This window comes from Seriola lalandi, unplaced genomic scaffold (assembly GCF_002814215.2).
Source record: "Seriola lalandi dorsalis isolate HSWRI2012SDOR001 ecotype SW California unplaced genomic scaffold, Sedor1 jcf7180002054927, whole genome shotgun sequence".
Taxonomy (NCBI): domain Eukaryota; kingdom Metazoa; phylum Chordata; class Actinopteri; order Carangiformes; family Carangidae; genus Seriola; species Seriola lalandi.
The window spans coordinates 572722-596334 of record NW_019525479.1 but is presented as its reverse complement, the minus strand read 5'-3'; the positions used below and the strand labels follow the sequence as shown (position 1 = coordinate 596334).

The 23613-nt window shown below is 40.9% G+C and overlaps 1 protein-coding gene across 2 annotated transcripts in view; it reads left to right on the top strand.

The window, feature by feature from the left end:
* Positions 1-3153: 3153 nt before the first annotated feature.
* The window catches only part of lama5 (laminin, alpha 5), a 90043-nt gene continuing 69583 nt past the window's right edge, over positions 3154-23613 (top strand). For both annotated transcript variants that reach the window (XM_087170066.1, XM_023392960.2), the window contains exons 1-2: positions 3154-3670; positions 9429-9581. In XM_087170066.1, the coding sequence (XP_087026192.1) occupies positions 3362-3670; positions 9429-9581 (462 nt within the window). In that variant the 5' untranslated portion in view covers positions 3154-3361. The remainder of the gene's footprint in view (positions 3671-9428; positions 9582-23613) is intronic.

Below are 23613 nucleotides of genomic sequence, written 5' to 3'. Positions count from 1 at the left end.
GAAAAACGACAGTGGTACCAAGAGTTTATACCTGACTTCCAGTGTTTATGTCCTGCAGTGACTTTTTGATTGATGTAGTTCAAATAAAAAAAGGTTCTTGGGATAATGAGGACTTCAACGGATACAGTTCTCAACCAAATTTCCTCATCATCACTTCAACACTTCCTTCCTTCCTTTTCTCCCTTTCATTCTTACTTTTTTCTTCTTTTTTTAAGACAAATTCCTGACCTCTTCATTTGTGTGAGTAAGTGTGGAACCCACTTACCCCCTGCTGCGGTAAGTGGGTTCAATTGATGGAGCAGTTAGCAGTTGCCATGACAACAAGTGGCCAATCCCTCACTTTGCCTTTGGTCTCCTCGGTAACCAGGAAGTAGATTAGTTATAGAGTTCAGGGAGAAAGACAGAGAGAAAGAGAGGATTAGTGAGGTGAAACGACGAGCCCTCCTTCAAGCCAAACTGTGTGATGCTGATTTAATGCAGCTGCTTTTACTTCAACATCAGACTGCAAAATGTGACTCTTTTATTAAGCCCTTATTTCCCTGTTTGATCCTTCTCTGCCGCCGTATTTAAGTTTTCCTGCCTGTGAAGGTGGTGATGTGGTGGTTTAGACAGTAAATCTGGTTGTTGATTAACAGGAAATGAATCAGTAACAGTTCGGTGTCAACATGTGCTGCCTCTTTCTGTTTTATATCATTATAAACTGAAAACCTTTTTGTGTCTTTGGACATTTGAAGGGGGCACCTTGGGCTCTGGAAAACTGTCACAAGCACATTTAACGTTGTGTAGATTAAATGATTAGTTGATTAATAGAAAAAAGAAATCTGTAGTTTAATCGATAATGTAAATTATCATTAGTTTCAGGCCCAGACCAGAGCACACTAACCACAGTGTGACCTGTGAGCCTGCAAACAGCCTGTGGAATGTTCTAGTGTGTCAGTGAATGAAGCTCTTCTGCATTAACACACTGCCTCAAGACTGCTTTTAACTACAGGAGGTCACTGACCCCTGCCCCCGTGTGTGTGTGTGTGTGTGTGTGTGTGTGTGTGTGTGTGTGTGTGTGTGTGTGTGTGTGTGTGTGTCAGGCAGACACATCAGTCTGCAGATCAGAGTTCAGTATGTGTTTGACAGATGATGGAGGAAGTGGATGTGTGAAGTGGTTTCTGGACTCTGAACAGTGTAAACAACGCACAAACATGGCGACAATTTCACCTGCCTGACTCAGGTATCTGTATCTTAACTTTCTGTCTCCTTCTCTGCCTCCTGGCATGTTCATCATCATCATCATCAGTGAAGGGATTTGTTTTTGATGTAAAAACCCTTTTGAAACTTAAAGGCCCGAAAACATTACTTTGACTCACCTGAGCAGCTGTGTGTGTGTGTGTGTGTGTGTGTGTGTGTGTGTGTGTGTGTGTGTGTGTGTGTGTGTGTGTGTGTCGGAGAAACTCTTTCATCTTCTAAAGTGGTTCCTGTAGCTTAATTAGATGGCGGTGTGCTTTAGAGCCCGTGAGAAAACACACACACAGCTGCTCAGGTGTTTCCTCGAGGTGTATCCCAAATACAAATATAGTCTGTGCTTGCAATAAGATTTTATTTTCCAAAAACGTAAAGTCAAAAACTTTATCATACAGTTCTTGGCTTGTTATTACACATCTATATACTCTCCAGAAATTGTGCCTAAACTTGATCAATGGGAACATGAATGTGTGCGACACGTTTTATAGAAATCCATCTAAAAGTTGTTGAGACATTTCACTCAGAAACACAAAGGTGACCCTCGTGGTGGCGCTAGAGGAAAAGTCAGAAAAGTGGGAGGATCATTAAAATGTTCGGAATAAACCGGCTGAGAACCAGTCCATCCGGGAGATGTTCTCAGGATAAGTGAAAACTTGAGATGACCTGCAGATGACGCTAGAGAGAAAAAGTCAGGGTGAGGGTTAGGTCAGTGGGATTTATCCTCTGGACATCGTGGCCATCTGTACCAAATTTCATGTTTCAGTGGACTGACCATGTTAAATAATCATGTTATGTTATGTTAATAAATAGGGTTCGCTAAGTTGCCATTCCGTGACCTTTAGTGTGAAACTAGGGTCATGTGATATTTATACAGTCTGACCACCTGTTATCACATGACCAGAGCTCTATACTTAGGTCACATGAGGACAATCGAGCATACTACATCCACTGATGAAGGTTTTTGGGGAATATACTAAAACCATCTGATGATGTTTCTGTAGAAAATGACAAAAAGCGAGTAAGTGGACCTTGAGTTGTGGTTGTTTTGTAAAACTGCTTTTCCCAGAGTTAAAAATGACCTTTCACTCACACTACTAGTGTCTCAGGTCTACATGTGTTTCGTACACGACTCAAATTAAAACAGTGACATAGACATCCCACATTTCAACTGCAATTAGATTTTGTCCATCCTTTTTTCCAGTGTGTTTACAGGGTTTGAAGATGGTCTGAGTGTGTGGCCGTCTATGTTTGTGTGTGTTTGTTTGTCTTGAGCACCTGTCTGACTTTATTTGCTGTCTGTTCGATGGGCAGTCTGGATGCTTATTACTGTGTGTGTGTGTGTGTGTGTGTGTGTGTGTGTGTGTGTGTGTGTGTGTGTGTGTGTGTGTGTGTGTTTGGAGTTCCCATTTGTTGTTTGGTTACTTTGTGGATGCCCTGGAAAAAAAAACAAAAAAACACAATATATAGTCCAATTTAACATCCAATATGGAAGGATGCGGAGGAAAAAAGGAAAGGGAAGGAAAGTGAGCATACTATTGAAGAAAGGAAGATGGAAGGAAAAGAGGAGAGGAATGAGAGAAAAGAAGAAGACCAGGATGGGTAAAGAAAGATGAAGGGAGTAGGGATGGAGGAATTGAGTGAGGAAAGGAAAAGAAATTGCTAAATAACATTAGCCTATAAAAATATCTACGAACCCAATGGAGCCAAACTCGCCTCTTAAGATCCATTTAATTGAGCCAATTAATGAGCCGTGATGATTGCTCAAAGAGAATGATGTAACTAAACCAATTCAAAACACTGAGCATTGAAAGGAGCTGTCCCCTCCTCCAACCACGGGTCGGGCCAACACAGAGGGGAGGGAGGGGTGCTTACACACTGAGCTGGAATAGGTGCTTGGTGGAGCGATACAGAGAGAGAAAGGAAGAGAGAGAGGAAAAGCGTCGACGCACCGCTCTCCTGGACTACAAACTTCTCCCCTTCCTCTCTCTTTTTGCAACATTTCCCTTTATTTTCGCTCCAAATGCTTCTCTGCTACAGAAGTTAACGACTCACCTCTGTTTCCAACCAGTTTCATTTATTCCTCAAACTTCTCCAGTCTGACCGGATCGAGGGAGGACAGGTGGAAAAAATGATGGCGAGCGGACCGGCGCCGCTCGGTGTTGCGCTCTCCCCGGCTCAGCGCGCCCGGACGCGGGTCGTGCCGCTGCTGCTCTGGCCGCTGTTGGTGACCTGCTGCCACTTCGCGTCGGCCCAGGAGCTGCCGACCAACGGGGTGAACGGGTACAGCCTGCACCCGCCCTACTTCAACCTGGCCGAGGGCACCAAGATCACCGCCACGGCGACCTGCGGGGAGGACGACACCGGCAGGACCGTGCAGGACCTGTACTGCAAGCTGGTCGGAGGCCCGGTGTCCGGAGACCCGAGCCAGACCATCCAGGTGAGCAGGGAAAAACACTTGTAGAGGTCTGATTTCTACTTACGTTGCTCAGAAATGTTGCCCCAATGGAGTTTTAATTTTACTTTACCTCATACTACAGTGAGTTTTATCTCCCGTTATAGTCTATTAGTTCTATAGTTGCCTAAACCTATAGTAAATGCATTATTTGGTATATTGCATTCTTATCTCTTGTAGCATTGTAATACTGTTGTACTCTTTGTACAATATTTCATTAGTTGCTTCTAATGCATCTGAGCTGCCTATAATTGAATTTACAGATGTTTTGACCCTGTTTAATTGCTGTAAAACTCCTAGTAATCTAGTGGTATGTCTGTGTTGTATGCTCAGTTGTATTTTTATTTGACTTTGCATTGTTACAATATTCCTATAGTATTTCTATAGGTTATAAGCGGGCCTGTGGTGTTCACTATTAGGCTTAAAGTGACTGCTGTGTCAATAGTATTTCTATATGGTTGCGTTAAATACTCAGTTGTATTTCTTCAGTTTTTCTATGGAGGTTTAATGAACCGATAGTAATTTTCTATAATACTTTGAGGACTTAATTTATTTGACATAATGACATATTTATCTCACATTATATCAGTATGATCGTCATGATTTATAGCACCTCTCTAAACTTTACTAGCCTACAGAGTCACTACAGCTCATTTTTTCAAGTGTTTTACTGCAGTTTTGTTTCTATCACCAAACTTCATGTTAAACTCCACCTCTCTCATGTTAAACCTCCTGCAGATGCCAGCCTGCACACTTGACTGCATTCAGAGTACAGAGTTGAACAGAGGGGGTCAGCAGTGTGCACAAATCTCCCACCGCTCTGCCCAGTCATTATTTCATGCACTGCTTCCTTTGTAGGACTTGGCAACACTTAACACAGGCCACTTATATAAGGACAGACTCCAGCAGTAATCCAACCACTGGTTTCCTACATCAATCATTTCGTGTGTTTTACAGATGAGTTTTTAATGTGATGATGAGTTTGTGAGCTTGTAAAACTAAACCAACAGCCAATTGTGTGTTCGACAATTAAGCTTCCAGGTATCACTAGTTAACATACAAAGGATTATTAGTGGGTTAACCATTAAATCAACCCTCTGGGTAAGAACATACGGGCTGATTGCCTTCTCATGCTCTAGCTCTCTCTCTCTCTATCTCTCTCCCACCTGTTCCTCGCATTCCTCACGGTGACTGACCCGTGTCCTCCAATCAGACCGGGTTTATCCGTTCTCTGTGACTGCGAGATCATCAAGGCCCGAGCGATGCTTCCTCTGGAGATGATGATGGTCATTTAGGTGGAGGAACAGAGAAAGTCTGTCATGTCTAAACCCGTGTGCTACCTCTGAAGTGACATGCTACTGAAACTGAAAGAGATCAGACAAAAAGAAAGGGGTGTAAAGTTTGTGAGCGGAGGGAGAAGATGAGCAGCAGGCGGTCTTAGGTGTTGTTTGATTGTAAAGACCCAACAAAATAAAACATGTGCCCTGGGGAGAGGGGGGGTGGGGCTTGAGAGATAAAGGGTTTTAAAGATACTTTCAAGCTTTTAAGTTGTTTATTAGATCATCTAGCTTAATAATGAGAGAAAGAAGGAATTATGTATTTTGCTAATTAACTGCGGTTCAGTTGACAAATTGCCTCTCTGCTGTTGAACGTGATCTCAACCACTTCCTCTTCTCCACTCTGGATTAGGCCGAATATTCCCTCATCACTGTTTTCATTTAGTCAGTTTGGTTCAAGTGGCGACGCTGCTGCATAATTAGCTCAGGAAATCTCCAAAATGAACCCAAGAAATCTGGTCATTAGCTCAACCAATGGTTCATTATGTGTTCGGGGCTAAGAGGTTTAGCCCACTTTTGCTGAGCTATTGTGGCTCGGCCCACCACCACCAGAACAAAGCACACACATGCACGCACGCACGCACACACACACACACACACACACACACACACACACACACACACAAAGCAGAAATCACACACCCTTTTCTGTTGTTGAGGTTAATCCTGTTTTGATTTGACAGCAAGATGTGAGAGTGTTTTTATTAATTAAAAGCAGCAGGAGGAGGAGGACTAGAGATTGGAATGTGTGTGTGTGTGTGTGTGTGTGTGTGTGTGTGTTTGTTTGCGCCTGTGAAAATGGCTACAAAAGGTTAAGAATCTCTTTTTTTTCTTGACCTGGGACTAAACTGCAGCGGTCCTCACTAATTAACATGTAGGCCTATTTACTGTCATCTCTATAGAAACAAACTGTGTTTTCTCTTATCATTGAAATACTGAACATAGTTTTTAGCCATGCTAGCACCTGAGCTTCATGTCAGTGTGTCAGTCAGACACTTTTGTCCTGACTGAAGTACTTTAACAACTATTACATGGATTGCTGTAAAATGTCGACAGTCATGGTCCCAGAGGATGAATTATTCTGACTTTACTGTCTCATTTTGTTCAGTACTTTGGTTTATGACCAAAACGCATGTTTAACTAATGACATTAGCATCAGCCTCAGCTGTACTCTGTGCTAGCATGCTCATCTAAGATGGTAAATATTGGCTACCCACTAAACATCAGTCAACAATGTTATTGTGACTGTGTTAGCATGCTAACAGTAGTACAGCTTCTCGGAGCCGCTAGCATGAATGTGGACCCAAAGTGTTGGTTTAATCCACTTTTTGCACAGTTGTGGTCCCAGATAGCTCCAGGAAGTAGATGTTTGAATTGTAAGGATTTCGTTACCCAGAAATCCCCCGCCACGGATAAACTTCTCACTCCTTAGGCTTGTGTGTGAGGCACACCTTCAGATTTTACAAAAACTGATATTGTTGCTGTTTATAACACTAAAGTGTACAGCTAATTGGAACTGATAAGAGGAGTTGTACGTCATGTGTGCAGCTTTGCACACATGACGTGAATGCTCCTTTGGCTAAATTATCCAGAAAGTCTCCCAGGATTATATCATTAAATTAACAATTTCCTCTCGTGAGGGTGGAGGTGTTACAGAGGTTCAGCTGGCCTTGGTGTGACCAGCCCCAGATTGTGTCATCGGGAATGTAGGCTGTGTTTTCACCTCAAAATCTGAGCTGCGCATGCAGCTTAAAATTTTTGTTAAACAACATGAAATACTGGTGTCATGTATGATGGATGCAGGCAAAGGTGATACAGAGTGGAAGGACTATGAGAGGGAAAAAGCAAACAGATAAGGCATAAAGAGAAAGAGTTAGAGTAAGTACCGTATGAGAAAGAGAATCGCGTTATGTGAAGAGAGAGAAAAGATAAATTACACAAAGTGGCAGGTGTGGGCTGAGTAACACTTTGGCTCTGCCTGGGGACATGGATTCCTCCCTCAGTGAGAGACCGAGAGGTGAAGTGAAAGAAAGAGACAGGAAGAGAGATGAAAAACGGTTGAATGAAAGCCTGTGTAACACAGAGAGAGACTAGATTTGTGCCCTACATGTTCATTTCCAGGTGGCCTTTTTTGTTGACGTCCTCGCTTTTTAAAGGGACGTGACGAGAGAGGAATACAGGTGTCGAGAAAAGGAAAAACTGAGAAAAAGAGAAAGAAATAGTGTGAAAGAGAGTTAGACAGCCCAGCAGAAATACAGAAGCAGCCTCCCTGACGTCTCACTGCACTAAACACCTGCCTTGTCCTTTAGAGATGTCACTGACAGGGTGGGAAATCCGCTGTTTTCTGTGCACCACCAGCTTCATTTCCTTTATTGACCTTCATTTTTCTGTACTCAGCTGTTGATTGGAAGTGGTTTCTTTCTCTCTTTAATGCTCTCAAGGTGCTGTGACCAAGTTTTGACATGACTACATGAGAGCAATTAATACTGAATGACATATTAAGTTAATAACAAATACGCAGAGAACAAGGAATGCAGAAAATAGATTGAAATGGGCGATTACAAAAGAATATACAAGTGGGAAAAGAGGAAAAAAAGCAAGAATTCAATCAGTTTGATTGAAAGTGTCTGTTTTATCTTTAAAACAAAATTGCAAACTCTGGTAGGTGTCGCTGATGTGACTATTTGATAAATTGTTACCTCAGATTACTAATTTTTAATCTGAGATTACTTCATTTGTTCACTCAGTTAATATCGTCCCTCAATTTGCTGCATCATGCTCTTAAATGAACTTAATTTGCCCTTCAACAATAACATTGATGACTAATATCAGGCTGAATAAAATCAACGGAAAAACACAAAATCAAAAAGGTGGATGGACGGGTTGATCTGTGGGAGGACAGGGGGCTAGTAGGGTGGAGTCAGATAGTGAGCAGTGACCTGTGACCTCCAGTGACCCGCAGTGATAACATCTCTTAACCCTTCCTTTTGTTCAGGTCCGTGCTTGTTTGGCTTATGGTAACGCTTACACGGCCGGCCAGTGGTGGGGTTAAATGCTCGGACAACCAAACTGGGATTAGCTGAGAATGAAGAAGCTTTAGAAAGCAAAGAGGTGGAGAGGCCGGTTCAAGTGGTTACGGGCACGGACCATTTGCTGCCATTCATTTTTACAGTTTTACAGTATGAAAATCAGCCGGCAGATATTTGAAACAGTTGCATCTTTAAATTTTTGTTACTTTCTGAAAACAAACACCTGAGAGTGAGGCCTGCTTTCTGCACTGATCAGCCATTTTAGATCATATATACACCCTGGCTTTACTATGCTGGTTCCCATTGTCCAACCTCATTCTTTTTGAGGGTAATTTACCCTTTAAACCTGATGTAATGATCATGAATATGTGGCAAATTAAAACACATGAGAAAATTGTTTTATTTTGAATTTGTGGATACTACTGTACCATGCAAGACTTAATAGATATAGAGCCTTTATAGTAGCGAAAGTGCATTGTTTTTCATTACTGAGGGCGGCAGCCCCTGCTCCTTTTGTCATACAGTACACTATGCTGTCATAGCAGACTGTAAACCGTGTGAATTTAGCTCTAAACAGGCAGACTGTTGCACAGCGATTTAATTTATGAGACAACTAAAACCTACAAGCGGATATTTAATACATGCCGGAGCCTCACTGTTACTTAAACCTGCGTGGAGTCGCCCTTTCTGTGGAAAAGCAAGAAACTTGACCCAGGTAGCTTCAGGGACAGACACTTGTGAAATAAATCTCGTCCTTTCACAGGTGTTTACGGTGACTCTGAAAGACTGTGCAGCAGTTTAGTCTTTAAGTTACTGCTCAGTTTCTCTCTGGGCTGTAACCTAAAGGCTGAAGGGTCAGATTCCACAATAGGCAATGTATGTTAATCAATAACATCCTGTCTAGGTTTCTCTAAGCAAGACCCTGGAGTTCATTCTCAACAGTAGATCTGTAAGTGTAACATGTGATTGAGAATCTATTTTCATCAGATTTAGATATAATGATAGAGGAAGTTTTGTGTCCAAAGTGCAGGTGTTGCACTGATTAGCGCCTCCTCTCCTACTCAGTGGAAGCACCTGGTGTGTTACCAACTGGAGTCAATCCCTGCAGAGTCTCACAGAAGCTTTTGTTAGATTTGATCATCAAAGTACAATTCAAAGAACAAAACAAAACGGAGGGATGTAGGACTGATCAGAATCTTATATTAGCAAGTCAAGTGTAAATAATTTGACAAGAACACATGTGCTTTGGACCCCAAAAACTACATCCTCAAGGTCTCAAGTATGGCTTTCCAATGTGATACTGTGCATAGTAAAGTATCAGACTCCTGCCACAGTGCCTTTTGAAACCTCACACACCTCCGTCTCTTGTCTTCTCAGGGCCAGTACTGTGACATCTGCAGCCAGGGGGACAGCGATCGCGCCCATCCCATCACCAACGCCATCGACGGGACAGAGAGATGGTGGCAGAGCCCGCCTCTGTCCCGCAGCACCGAGTACAACGAGGTGAACGTCACCCTGGACCTCGGACAGGTAGGACTCATTGGATTTAGATATATATACACACACACACACACACACACACACACACACACACACACACACACAGACTCTCTGTCTGTCTCTGCAGTTATGGGTGTCTTTTGATGTTTTTTCATTCTGCTGATTGCGTTGAGATGTGTTCTGGAGTGTCAGGATGTTTTCTGAGGACTCTGAATGTCTAAGATCTGTGTGATCTATCTAACTTTAGTGTTGGCTGCACTGCAAAAAAAAAAAGCTGTTGTAGTGCAGTGGTCCTCAACCGTTTTGGCTTGTTACCCCTCATAATGAAGCCCTGTCTTCCACACATCTGAATACTTTTTAGAGGCACGAATAGGCGAGTTGATTCAGTAAAGGAAAGTCATACTGTATAGCAGAAATGTTTCATCTCATGTCTCCTCAGATTGATCTTGTGTTCTTGTGATCTGTTGTGGTTTATCGTTTTCCAGAGGTTTCAGCCAGTAAGATTGTCGTGATGTGAATGAGTCAAAAAGTTGGCAAAGTGCCGGATGTGTCGCGTTCTCTCGGATTTGGGAAAAAGTCTTAATAGTTTTTGTGGACTGTGTAACGTCCTCCATATTACCAGGGTTCATGCAAAGGTTTTCTAATCACATTAAATCTTGATAGAATGATGCAGGATTCTAAAGATCAGCGTGTTTCATATTGAGTACATACACCTCTTGTGCCGGAGCTTGTTGTCAGCCGTACACACTGGTAGTTTCCAACATCTCCATTAATCTCAGCTGCTTTTTTAAACTGCAAATGAATCTGATTGGATTCCAGCTGCAGCCACTGGTTGTAAAGTTGCAAACATCTGTTGGCTGAATTTAATTCTGCTTGCTACCAGCTTCTCTATTCTGATAATGAAAGTGAAATAAATCAGCCTCCCAAAGAATCAAACCGTGAATGCTTCAGTCTGAGTTGGCTTAGAGCTGCTGTTGATGCTCTGTTCTAGCTGGTGTTGTACATTTATTTTCACATATACAGGGACACATTCAGGCAGATACGCAGCACAGAAAAGCTTCACTCTGTCTCCCTGTGCTCAAGAAGTTAATCTTTTTGTGTTGTTGAATGTCGCTCTTGAACAACCTTTTTATGTTTCTGAATGTGGCCCTTTTGTGCCGGGCTCTCCTGCTCGAGTGCCTCCCTCGTTCATCAGTAGAGAGATGTTCGCTGTGTGTGTGTGTGTGTGTGTGCGCGCGTGTGTGCACTCATGTTCCCGACGAGTGTGTTTTCTGTCGTGGCATTCAGTTTCCATCTTTCGTCCCTTTTCTCTCCGCTCTTTACTTTCCTCCCTCTTCCTGTCTTTCTCTCTCAGTTGAAGGGCTCAATAGAGAAGCAGGGAGCTGTGACAGCCGCTGTGTGTGTAGCTTGTAAAAGCTTTTATAAGCCTGTTTACCTTGTGGCAGTGATAAAAGAATGAATAAAGAGTCTTTTAAAGCACAATATGAATGCTATGAGAGCCCAGCAGAGTTTGTTCTCATCATCAGGCACTGAATAGATGTTGGCTGGATGACATCAGTGGCTACCTACTGACTTTTTTTTGGGATTGGGACCTAAAAATCTTTTTTTCCAATGTGTCCTGATAATAAAGTAACCAATAAACAAAATAATAAATGCAATGCAACAACAAATAAAATACTTGATTTCCTAGCTTTTACCAGTGATCAAGACTAATCGATAAATCACTTAATCCATGAAGTGCGGAAAAAAAAATGTCTTTGTTTGGTCAAAAGTCCAAACACCCAAAAACACTGAGTTTACAATCACACATGACAAAGAAAAGCACCAAATCCTGCTGTTTGAGGGACTGGACTTAGAGAATATTTTGGATTGTTTCACTATTGACTAAGACTGAAATGATTAATTGATCAAAATAGTTGCCCATTCCTTTCCAGTTGATTGGCTAATCAATTAATCAGCTCTGCTGTTAAGTGTATTGATTCTGATAAAGCTTTAGACTTACATACATACATGTTATTTGTTTGTATTACTCACTTTAAATGCTCTTCTTCGTCTTTTCAGCTTTGAACTTTGATAGAGGATAGATGTCAATCGACAGAAAATCAGTCTTTAACAGTTTGGATAATAGAATAATCGTTAAAGTCAAGTATCAAAGGGTCGTTCAGCTAATTCAGTTTCACAAATGAAGGTCAGATTACCTGTTCTTTGCCAAAAATATCCCTGATAAATCCTGTCATGCAGGATTAACAAAAAGTATTAAACCGATTTGTGCTGAACTTGGTGGAGGGATGGGCAACCCATTAACCCATTAATTTCAGACATTTTATACACAATTATCAATCAATTGAAGATAAAAATATAAAGTAATCAATATCAGATTCCTGTAATGTATCGAATTATAAAGCAACTTTAAAACTGCTTAACTGAAAACTACTGAGAAGATACATAGACAAAGATGCATAAGTCCTGACTGTGCAAAACCAGCAGGAAGCATACATGAACATGAACTTTTTATTTTGTTGCTGCATTCCCAGTGTTGCAGGATACTTTATCTATAGCTAATCAAATTGATGTTTACCACCTACATCACATGGGAATATTCATGGGCAAAGGAGGGAGGGAGAGAGAGAGAGAGAGAGAGAGAGAGAGAGAGAGAGAGAGAGAGAGAGAGAGAGAGAGAGAGAGAAAAGAGGTGGATGGTCTCCAGTTACCAGGTTGCAGTTTTGTCTTAAAAGAATGTAGGTGGGCTAAGGACAGGGATTACGTGTGTGTGTGTGTGTGTGTGTGTGTGTGTGTGTTGTGTGTGCTGTGTGTGTGTGTGTGTGAGTGTGAGAGAGCTTGTGTGTGTGCGTGCGTGTGAGTGACAGTGTGTTGAAGACCCCAGCACACATGCACACTAACGCACCCCTCGACCCTCTGCCAGAATGAAAGAGGGAAGGGAGATTGGAATGTCAGTTAACCTGTCTCAACCCGCAGAGGGGAAGTCTTGTTAAATTACCCCTAACTCCTCTCTCTCTCTGTTTCTCTCTCTCTCCCCCTCCCCTCCTCTGTCTCTATACGAAAAGTCATGTTCTCTAATCTCTTTAGTCATATAGTATATACACTTAAAGGGAATGTTCACTGTTTTAGGAAATACACAACCAATACATACATCACCTTCTCGACAAGAGGATTGATACCACTCGAATGTCTGCACAGCAAAAATATGAAGTTACCGCGAGCAGTTTGCTAAATTAGCTTAGCAAATATGCTGAAAGAGCATAATGAACTGTCAATTCGTAATTTGCACTGATTGACCAAATGAGATGCTAACCAGACTAGCTGTTTTCTACCTGTTTCCAGTCTTTAGTTTTATTTTATTGTAGTTTATGCTAAGCAAAATTAGCATCATATTCACGTACAGACAACTCCTCTATGAAGAATAAAAAAATGACATAAGTATGAATAAATGCTGAAATGAATAATTAAATACATAAATAATGCAAAAATAAAAACATTTTGATAATGAATAATTTCTATTATGATGCTGTTATTATTTATTTATGTATGCATTTCTACAATTATTTATTTATTTTGGTTTTTCTACATTTCTGCATTGATTTGTTTATTTATTTATGTCATTTTTCATACTTCACACTCTTCTCATCTAACTCTAGAAAAGAAAGTGAATAAACTTATTTCCAAAAATGTTAAACCTTTCCTTTAAGTGTAGGTATAGCATTCTGGCCAGAAGTTTATGGACACCTCTGTCTTTTCTGATTGTCTCATGTGGGGTTGGTTTCACAGACTAAAAGTACATGGGTTAAGAGGTGAATGTGAGTTCAAAAGGTGAAGCAGCTCAATAATAATGTGCATTCAGTTGGCACAGTCACTATCAGTATCACTTTATCAGAGCTTTACAGCAGCAGGTGTGTACCAAGCACTGACTGCACCCACCCAACACTCAGTGTATTAAACACATTTCACTGGAATCAGTCCACAGTATGGGATATTCACCATTTCCAAGAAATGTTGCCCCAATGTGTAAATGTCTTTAACACATCGTCACGACTAACGATTAACACCTCTTAATACTCCCTTGTTGATCATTCTCTCCAGTATTTAATTCTCCATCATCATCGTCTCTTCATCCTGCTATTTAATCTTTTTTTTTTCTTTCCACTATCTGTTTGATTCTTTAAATAAAGATAAGTTCAACCCCACCCCACCCACACACCTTCTATATCTGAAGCAGCCATTTAGCCTATCTATCTTCTACAGATAGCAACAGCCCAATATAGAGCATTTCTATCTCCTCCACCCTCCCTGTCTTCTTTCTTCTGCTATCTCCGTCTTCCTCTTCACCATCATCCTCTTCCTCATCACCCCTGCTCCTCATCTTTATGTGTTTCTTCAAAAGTCTCCTCCAACCTCTAATCCTTCACGTCCTTGTCTTTCCAGGTCTGGTTCTTTCTCAAGCTTTATTTCATCCTTCTCCTCGTCCACCATTTTTCTACTACGAGGTCTTTTGTGCTTTAAAATGACATTTGAAAGCCCAACACCAGTGCGTCTTTTTACAGTCTCTCTCACTGCTCTGAATAATCCACTGACGTCAGGTTTAAATGTAGTTACATTCTACTGAAGAAATAGTCCTTATGAAAAATGTTAGCACAGTTAAATCTGTGGATTATCCAAACTAAACAAGACAATATGAAAACATTCTTGCCTGAGACTCATTGTTTCCAGAAAGACATGTCGCTGCTGAACTTCAGTGCAGCATTAACAAAATAACTTTCACTCCCGTTGTGGTGGCTTGGCAGCAGAAACCCCAGAGATGAATATCTCAAAACTTAGATACAGCTCATTTCTCTCATCTTAGTTTGAAATTCAGTAAAACACCTCACCTCATTATTTTCCATATCTATATTAGACATATTCGTATCTCTGTCTGTACCTGCCAGGCTCTTTGTTTATCACTGTTTTATCTGCAAAGGTGGAGAAGTAGAAGGGAGAGCGATGGAAGAGGAGTGACAGCTTCCTGATGAAGTGTAGGAAGAACATGAATCATCCAGGATGAGGTCATACCCAGTTCAACACAATTCACCGTTGTCTTGTATATAAGCTAAGAGTGATGTAACGTTGGTGCGTTTCTGTGCATAGATGTGTGTTGGCATGCAGTTTCATTCCTCAGGTGTGTGATAGTGGAAGGATTGGTATCCCAGGTAAAAGAGAGGGGAAAGATAGAGGAGAAGAAGAGGAGGGGGGATTGAAAAAACACAGAGACCAATAATAGGTGACATGAAGGAGCAATAAATACAAGATGAAACAAAACATGGGAAGAGAGGAGGATGAGGAGGAGGTGGAGCAGAAGGAGAGAAGAGGAAGGCAGGAAGCAGGTATTAAGTGGAAGAAAACTGAGGTGAAAAAGAGGAAGGAGGATGAGGGCATGGAAAGAGGAGGAGATGAGTGTTTCAGCAGCCTATTATTAGAGCACAATATAGACTTCAGTGTGTGTGTGTGTGTGTGTGTGTGTGTGTGTGTGTGTGTGTGTGTGTGTGTGTGTGTGTGTGTGTTCTTCAGGTGAGGTCCTTTCTTTTCTGTTTTCATCCCCTCTTGAGTCACAAAATCTGCGTCCTTGTCATCACACCTGTCAAAGATTCGTTAGACTCTCTGAAGTGTCTGTGTCTCAGTGCAGATATTTAAAGGGTCAGTTCACCCAAATGTAGGAGCAGAGAGCTACACACTTATAACTCGTACAGAGCCATTTTATTCTTAATTTCATCTGTCAAATTTCTCTTCCGATTGAATTGAGTGAGAAAATATATTTTTCTTATTTAAATTTGAGTGAATTCACCCTTTAAATCAAATTCAAAATTGACCTAACCTCAATACTAATCATGTGTTTTTCCAGGATTAAAGATTCACTCAGTGTTTCTAACAAATTAAAACATCTCTCACTGCCGTGTGCCCTTAATTTCCTGTGTGTGCTGACAGATTTCCCTCCAGGACAAACGCTAACAAAGAGACGAATACACAGATGCACAGACTCTCTTGGAGTGTTGAGGTAGCTCCATTGTTCACCGTGCGTAAGAGCGAGTGTGGTGCCAACTGCTCCCGATTGAATGCTTCCTGCCATTCATGCGGTTTGAGCGTCAGAGTTAGCTTGAAAGTGCCAGCCGGCTCTGAACTGCAGGGTGGAGGTTACACTGACGTTTATATTTGGGAAGTTTCTGACGGTTTGTTTGAGGGTTAAGCTGAGCTCACATACCGAACATGCTTAAAGATGTAGATGGGGAATAGCAGTTGCATAAAGAAACAGACAGTATGGTGGTTTAGTCGTCAAAAATCTAATAAACTGAGATAACTGTAGGCGCCATCAAGAAATAAGAGACACACTTGAAAATGGTGCTCTAACAAGAAGCGGTGATGGGATTCAGTTAAGTTCAAACTTGCTGCACAAAATGACCCCCACGCACAAAGGCTTATTTTTCATGGATACAACCTGACAGAATTATGTTGTGTCCTCTCAGCCGTCTGAGATCACTTCTGTGTGTGTGTTTTGTATTAGCGCGGATGTGTGTGTGTGTGTGTGTGGTTTCCTGATTACAATCAGTGGCTTCGCTGCCAATTCTGCTGCTATTTACAAGTGACGGGCATGGGAACCACACTCTCTGTCCAGTGTGTGTGTGTGTGTGTGTGTGTGTGTTTTTGCCTGTGGTTTGGCTCTGCACAGACAATTCCATTGTTTTTGTTTGTCCTCAGGTGTGATGCGTGTGTGTGTGTGTGTGTGTGTGTGTGTGTGTGTGTGTGTGTGTAGCTGGTACAACATCCAGTCAAGCAGCCAGCTCTCATGTTTGAGACTATTCAAGATATCTTCTCTTATTCACTGTAATGTCTCACGCTCTGTTTTTGCCCTCACACCCGTGCATTGTAATCACCCATCTCTCCCTTCCTCTCTCTCTCTCTCCCTTCCTCTCTCTCTCTCTCTCTCTCTCTCTCTCTCTCTCTCTCCAGCCACAAAGACTCCTCTGTGGTGTTTGACTGACACAGTAATGATGGAAAGAAATAGAAAAAAAAAAGATTAAGATAGATATGATGCACATCAAACCACTTTCCCCCTTCTTCTGCGTTACTCTCCTTCACAAAATTCGTTGCCAGTCTCTATCTGTGCAGTGGAAACACACTGTAACCCTCAAGTTAACTACTCATGAAATAGGTCCACAATTGAACCTGGATTGAATTATATCTTTTATTTTGAAGCAAAAAGTGTTAGTATGGATTCAGCTAAAATGATGATATGGCTTATTATCTCTGTCCCAATTCTATATTATACATGATGAAGTTTACACCGTATAATGATGCTTGTAGTGAGCTTTTTAGGCAATTAGTCAACAAGATATTGTACCATTTTGTACTAGCAAGAAATAATGCAAGAAGATAGAGCGACAATAGCTATGCTAAGCTCCGGTTTCAGCACACTTCTGCCTATTACAAAGGTTACAATAATTAATGTTTTTTGATTATTATCAGCAGTATTAAGTTATTTTTGACCAAAAATCTCAAAAACTAGCAGATACGCAATCTCTATTAAGCTTCTCAAGATGTTATAGCGAATGTGTTAGCTGCTCACATATCCAGCAGAAACAGAACTGGGAACCCTTTTACATGACCATTACATTTCAGTGTCAATGTTGAAATGAAAAATACATTGCTTTGTGTAACTTCAGTGTGTTTTATGGCCCCTTGTCAGAGCCATTGCACCATAACTTATCAGTGTTTTGGTTTTTAGCCATGAGTAGCTTTTGTGTTGCATCTTTTTAGCGTGAATGTACCACATTGTCAGCCTTATAGGGGATTTATATGCTATCATCATCATTAAGTCTTCAGGAAAGTGATGTATTTCTGTGTCTCTCTCTTTCTGTTGTGACATTTCCCACAGTGACTCAGTCAACCACACGTTTTTGTCACATCCCTTAATAGTGGCCCTCTTTCTATTTCTTTATTTAGGTCTCTTTAGCTCCTTGGCTGTCATTTTGAGGGATCAACAGTTGCACTCATTCATTCCTCTCTCCACTCCTCCGTCCTCTTCAGTGACTCTTATTTCAGTCACCATCGGCCTTCATCTTCCTGTTTTCCCGTCTGTCCCTCTCGTTCACGGGTTAAACGTTGCCTCTGACACTTTGTCCTCACACAAACACACAAACGCTGACACACAGCGCACATTTTTCAGTCATTCATTATGTGTACTGGGCAGGAAAATGAGCAGAGAGGGGGAGAGTGAGAGGTGCAGAGAAAGAGAGAGACAAATCTGACCTTAATAGGAGTGATTCAGCTTTGAGTGAAAGGAGAGAAAGAGGAAAACGAGATGTTGATGTCGTATCTAAACCAGGATAAAGGAGGGATGATGGATGGATGGAGGCAGGGAGGAAAGGAATGTGGATTGGTTGTTCAAAATAGTTGGCTGATATTTCAGGGGTCATTTTTTTTTAGCTGCTTCTGTTGTAGCTGATATCAGGACGTGTTGATGTTGGCAGGTTAACGCACCCCGCTCTTTTAGTTTCAGTTTGGTATTTTGACAAATTTAGATAAATGCTTCATTATAGTTATTTTCATTTTCCCCTGTGATGGATCCAAGTAAAATGAATATATTTTTCATCCTCTGAAATAACACACAATCTATTATGTGCCACTTCCATTTTAATATGCTGAAATATATGAAACAGCAGTCATGAACTATCTTTGCCCCTGCCTTGCTTTGGAGTTCATTAATCTGTTGTACGTTTTATTTATAGTCAGGTCTGTTAATTTTCTGTTGGACCTTTGTCTCTTTCATCCATTATTTTAAATACTTCATATGTCCACTTTTGCGTGATGCAATCATTATGACTTGGCTTTTAATTTCTGTTTTCTTTCAAACCTGATAACATCCATTAAGTAAATAACAGCATGACTGTGTGATCACACTCCATGATTAAAGTCCATCGTCTGCAGCTCTGTTTTCTGGTCATCAAAGAAGGTTCAAAATGTTATGTAGTCTCCAATTCCAATATAATTTAGTTATCTTGAAAGGCATTTTAGTTGCCTTAAAGCCAAAAATTGTCTAAAATACAAATATGGTAGCTTCTCAAACTTTATCATAATCATATCATATCAAAACTTAGATGCTGTAACCTTTGATAGCCTGAAGTTCCTGCATAGAAGTGTAAAATACCAATAAAGCAGACTAAAACTCCAGTATGTCTACACCAAAATCTCCTAAAATTTCTACATTTCTAAAAAAAAAAAATACAAAAATGCTGAAACTCAAGCACATTTAAGTACCTAGAGTAATTCGAGTAGTTTAAAACTCCATTCTAGTATCCTATTGCTTATTAAATTAGTTGTTGTAACATTTAGAAAAATGGATGATGGATAAAGAGAGAACAAAGATGGGGAAAAAAATTAGTAGATGGCTAATGTGGTGATGTTTAGCCATCTAACATCTGTGTGTGATGGTGAGGCTGTGGGAATTAATGGAGAAAGTAAGAAAAAAAGAGGGAGCGAGTGAGTGAGAGAAATAGTAGAAGAAGAGGAGGAGGAGGAAGAGGACAGGAAGAACGAGAAGGACTCCAGCTGGGAAAGACAGAAACAGAAAGGAGGGCATTCATACTCTATCTTTGATTGAAATGTCAAATGCTCTGTGTGTGTGTGTGTGTGTGTGTGTCATTATCAAAGCAGAGGAAGTGATTATAAGATGACGCCTCCCACCCTTTTCCCTGTCAGTGGTTCGGTTTTGATTTGATGCTTGTGCACACATGGGTGTGTGTGTTGCTCCTTTGTCAGGCATAATGACTGTTCCAACCTGCTGATCTGTCACAGGTCAAAGGTCATTGTCAGGCTCTTCAGTTCCTAAGTTCCTGCTGCTTTGAACTCCCTGACTGCCCTCAGTGCGTGTACACAAACACACACACACACACACACACACACACACACACACACACACTCTGTCTCTCTTGCCTGTTGCTTGGCCTGTTCACCTTGTCAACACAGAACTTATCTGTTAACCTTTCTCACATTTTCTCTCCACATCTTCCTCGTTTTCTCTCCCTCTCACCCCTGTTACCTGCCTGGTCATCTTTTCTTTTTGTCTGTCACTTTTCCATCGACCCATCCTTTCTTCTCTCTGTTTTGCTGCCCATCCATCTCCTCATGTCTTGTCTTCCACCCTCCCTCCCCTCCCCTCCATTTCTCCTCCATCAGCTGTGTGTTATCACCGATGCAGACAGCTGGAGTTTCCTCCTGTCCTGCTACTGGAGGGAAAATAGTGAAACTGGCAGCCTGAAAGAATAAGTAAATGAAAAAATTAAATTGATTAAATTAATTTTTACAATTGTCACGTAATTGCTTAGAAAATCTCGTTACAAAAGAAACGTCTAGAAACATGGATGTATTAAGGTTGCATTTTTTTGTGCTAATTTGAGAACATCAGCTGACACAGGTGTGCAGTTGACAAGTTCGTCCTTGGCAGTGCTGAATAATTAATTGTTTAGATTATTCATCATTTTAAACAGTTCGTGGTCCAAGCTAATCAAATGTAACTAGCTGTTTTATATAGAATATCTCTGGGTTTTATACCTTTGGTTGAACAAAACTAGGTGAAGACATTACCTTTTGATCTGGGAAGACAATGGCGACAGGTATTTTTAAAATATTTTCTGACCTTTTTCATAGATAAAAGATCAATTGATAATCAGTAAAGGAAGTAGTTTTATAATTTACATCATTATAGAATTAATATCTTTGGGTTTTGGATATTTAGTAGGACAAAATTTGTTATTTCAAGACCTTTTCTTGGACTCTTCAAAACTGTTAAGAAAATTTTTTCACCCAATTACAGACATTTTGTAGCCTGATCAACCAAAAGTTAGTTAGTTAGTCCAATGTGGCTTCACTTCCTGGATCTCGATGCTTCTTCAATACATTTGCGCATATTTATGTCTGTATTCACAGCTGTCAACTTTTGATTCAGTCCTAGAGGACATATTTTAATGCTTGCTGTAAACGAGAATCTAAAGGGAAACGTGATTCTAAACAAGCCCTCTGCGATCTGGTTCAGACATGTCGGCTCTCTCCACCAGCCAGAGCGACCCCTGACGTCCATTCAGCTCAGTCCCATTGTCTTTTGCTGTTTGCTCGCCCTCACAACCTCCTTTTGACGCAGCAGTGGTCCTGAGCCCTCCCAAAGATTTAGCATTCAGTATACTCCTCAATAAGCCCTTTATCACACCATTGTGTCAGTGAGAGTGTTCGGCCCATTCAGAGAGACTGCGGAGAACAAACATGGAGGAAACAGTTGGTTGTGAATGGCTGGTGAAGTGTCTTCACAGGGAGGCAGAGGAAATGGGATTCAGTGGGAAATAAATTAAAAGGGGGATATTAGATTGGTTAATCAGTCACTTGAGAAACATGCAGACAAACAGCTTGGACGTCTGTATTTCTGTTTATTTATTTTCCTTAAATCCAGTCCTTCGTTTTGGAATTCAAAAAACTCCCTGACTAAGAGAGAAAGATCGTCCTAAAGGAGGTTTCCTCTCCTGGTATTTGTAGGATGTTTATCTTTTACCAGGTCTCTGTGAGCTGTTGACACATTCACAGAGGGCTAAACCATGTTAGACCAAAGGTCCTTCACACAGACACAACTTTAACCCACTTGTAGTCTGGTTGAAGTGGGAATCACAATCGAGGGAGATATTTTCGTCACTGTTAGTTTATTTTATTGGATTGTTGATGATGAAGCGACTAGAAACGAGGGGAGAGAGGAGTAATACACCTTCTGGCAGCTCAAATTTGTTTGTTACGTGTTGTATCTTGTTAGCAAGCAAGCAACTCACTCATAAATCCCAGAATAAACTGGGTTTTGTTCAACCTTAACAAAGTGAGTGAAGCTGGCAACTTAAGTATGAGGACAGGATTTATGCAGTGGTACGTAGAGTCAGTGAGACCAGCTGTCGTTGGTACGAAAATGTGTAAGCCAACTGTGCATTAAACTGAAATGTCTTTGTTTTGTTTCTAAATGTATTAAAATATAGTGTGTAAAAAAAGACAGACTTGGACATGAAAGGGAATGATGATGGAGTCAGGCCAGCAGTTTCCCACTGCTTCCCCCTGCTAACCATCATTATCAGATTTTTTTGTAATTCCAGATTGAGGTATTGACGTCAAATCGCACATCTGTCAGGTTGTAGTCGTGCAGTCTGTCCAGCTGCAGCGTGACGAGTGTGTGCAGCTTTCTCTCTAGACAAAACCCAGACAGAAAAACACTTTGTGCCAGGCTCGTCCTCCCTGAAGGACACCAGTGACTTTGAGCGGTTTTCTTCCTGCTCTGCCAAGCCAGACTAAGAATAGACTGATGCTAATGTCTGCCCGCTATCACACAATGAGCTCATTTTAGTGTGATAGAAGAACTGGAGTCAGACAGGCTGGATTTTACTCTGATACTGTGTTTACTGTAAAACCTCCCAAGACTTATTTTTACACTTTCACATTCAGCCGTCGTCTGATCTGGCTTTAACTTAACAACTTGAAGAGAAACAGACCTTCAACATCAGGATGATGTTTTTCATACCTATGAGGGTCATATATTAAAACGGAATAAACCAGCAGGTATTTTCGCATCTTAGTCTCTCTTTCAGGCTTTGATTCATACTTTAGCTCTGCATTTATTCCACCTTCCCACCATTTTCCTGTTCTTCGCTGCTTCATTTTAATCTCATCTTTTTGCTTTTTAGTCACGTTAGCAATCACGATGAGTCCACCCCTTTGATCCAGACTGAAATATCTCAACCTCTAATGAACTTTCATGGTCCCCAGAGGATGAATGCAACTGTCTTTGGTGACCTCTTTACACTTCCTGTTGCCGCATTATGAGATTGACATTTGTGATTTTGAGTCAAATATCTCAGCAGCTGTCGGATTTATTGAACTTAAGTTTATGTTAAAATAACTGCAAAGCTAATGACATTAGCCTCAGCTGTACTTTGTGTTGAGTGCTAATTAGCAAATGCTAGCAAAGAAACACCCAAAGAACATCAACTACTCTGGCTTTTCTCTCTTTCTTTCTCTTTCTAAAAAGTCACTTTTTAAAGTCTGGGATCTAGTTTGCCTCGAAAACTATCTGCAGTTCATCAGTTATCTTTTCCCATACTAACATATCAGTATTTCCCAATAACAGAGGAAGGAAGGCAGACACAGAAAGGATAAAATGTTAAGAAACAGGGAAAAAAGAAACAAGAGTGGGAGGAGGAGAGAGAGAGAGGTTTGCCCTTGTTAATGTGACAGTAAATATTGGCTTTAACCAGGTCAACCCCAGCAGATTGTTTGAGTTTCTTTGCTGGTGAATGAAATGAAAGAGAAGAGGGAGGAGAGAGAGGGAAGAGGAGGAGGAGGGACTGTAGAGGAAGGTCATTGAGTTAAAGTTCATCTTCTTTGTTACAATGATGAACACAAGTGGAAGTTCACCAGTGTTCATGTTAAACCTTTCCACCTTCTTGCAATAGAAAGTTACACATTAATCTTCCATTCAAGGGTTCATATCAGAATTGCATATTTTTAGGGATTTAGTTTAATCTGAGAAACAAGTTTGAGGTTTTGCTGAAGCTCTCAGGGATGTTGTCGCAGGGATTTTTTGGTACGTGATTTTCACTCGACCCAAACACACCAACGTACTGGTTTAGTGGTGTGGTTTTTTTGTGCTGTTAGGTGATGTCACACAATGACTCACAATTTGTCATCTTTGTTGTACAGTAAAATGATTAGAACCAACGGTGTTACCAGTCTTGTGAGTGTGAGTCAACGGAGAGAGAAGAAGGGGAGGACAGCAAACAGAAGGGTGTTTTCCCACAGTTAAGTCATAAAACAGTATGGGAGTGAAACAGAGGTGTGTGTGTGTGTGTGTGTGTGTGTGTGTTAGGGTTGTCACGATACCAAATTTCTGTTTCGATACCGATACCAATATGTATTTCGATACTTTTCGATACTTTTCGATACTTTTTGTAAAAAATATTTCATTATATTATGTATTGCCTTAATGGGTTATTTAAATATT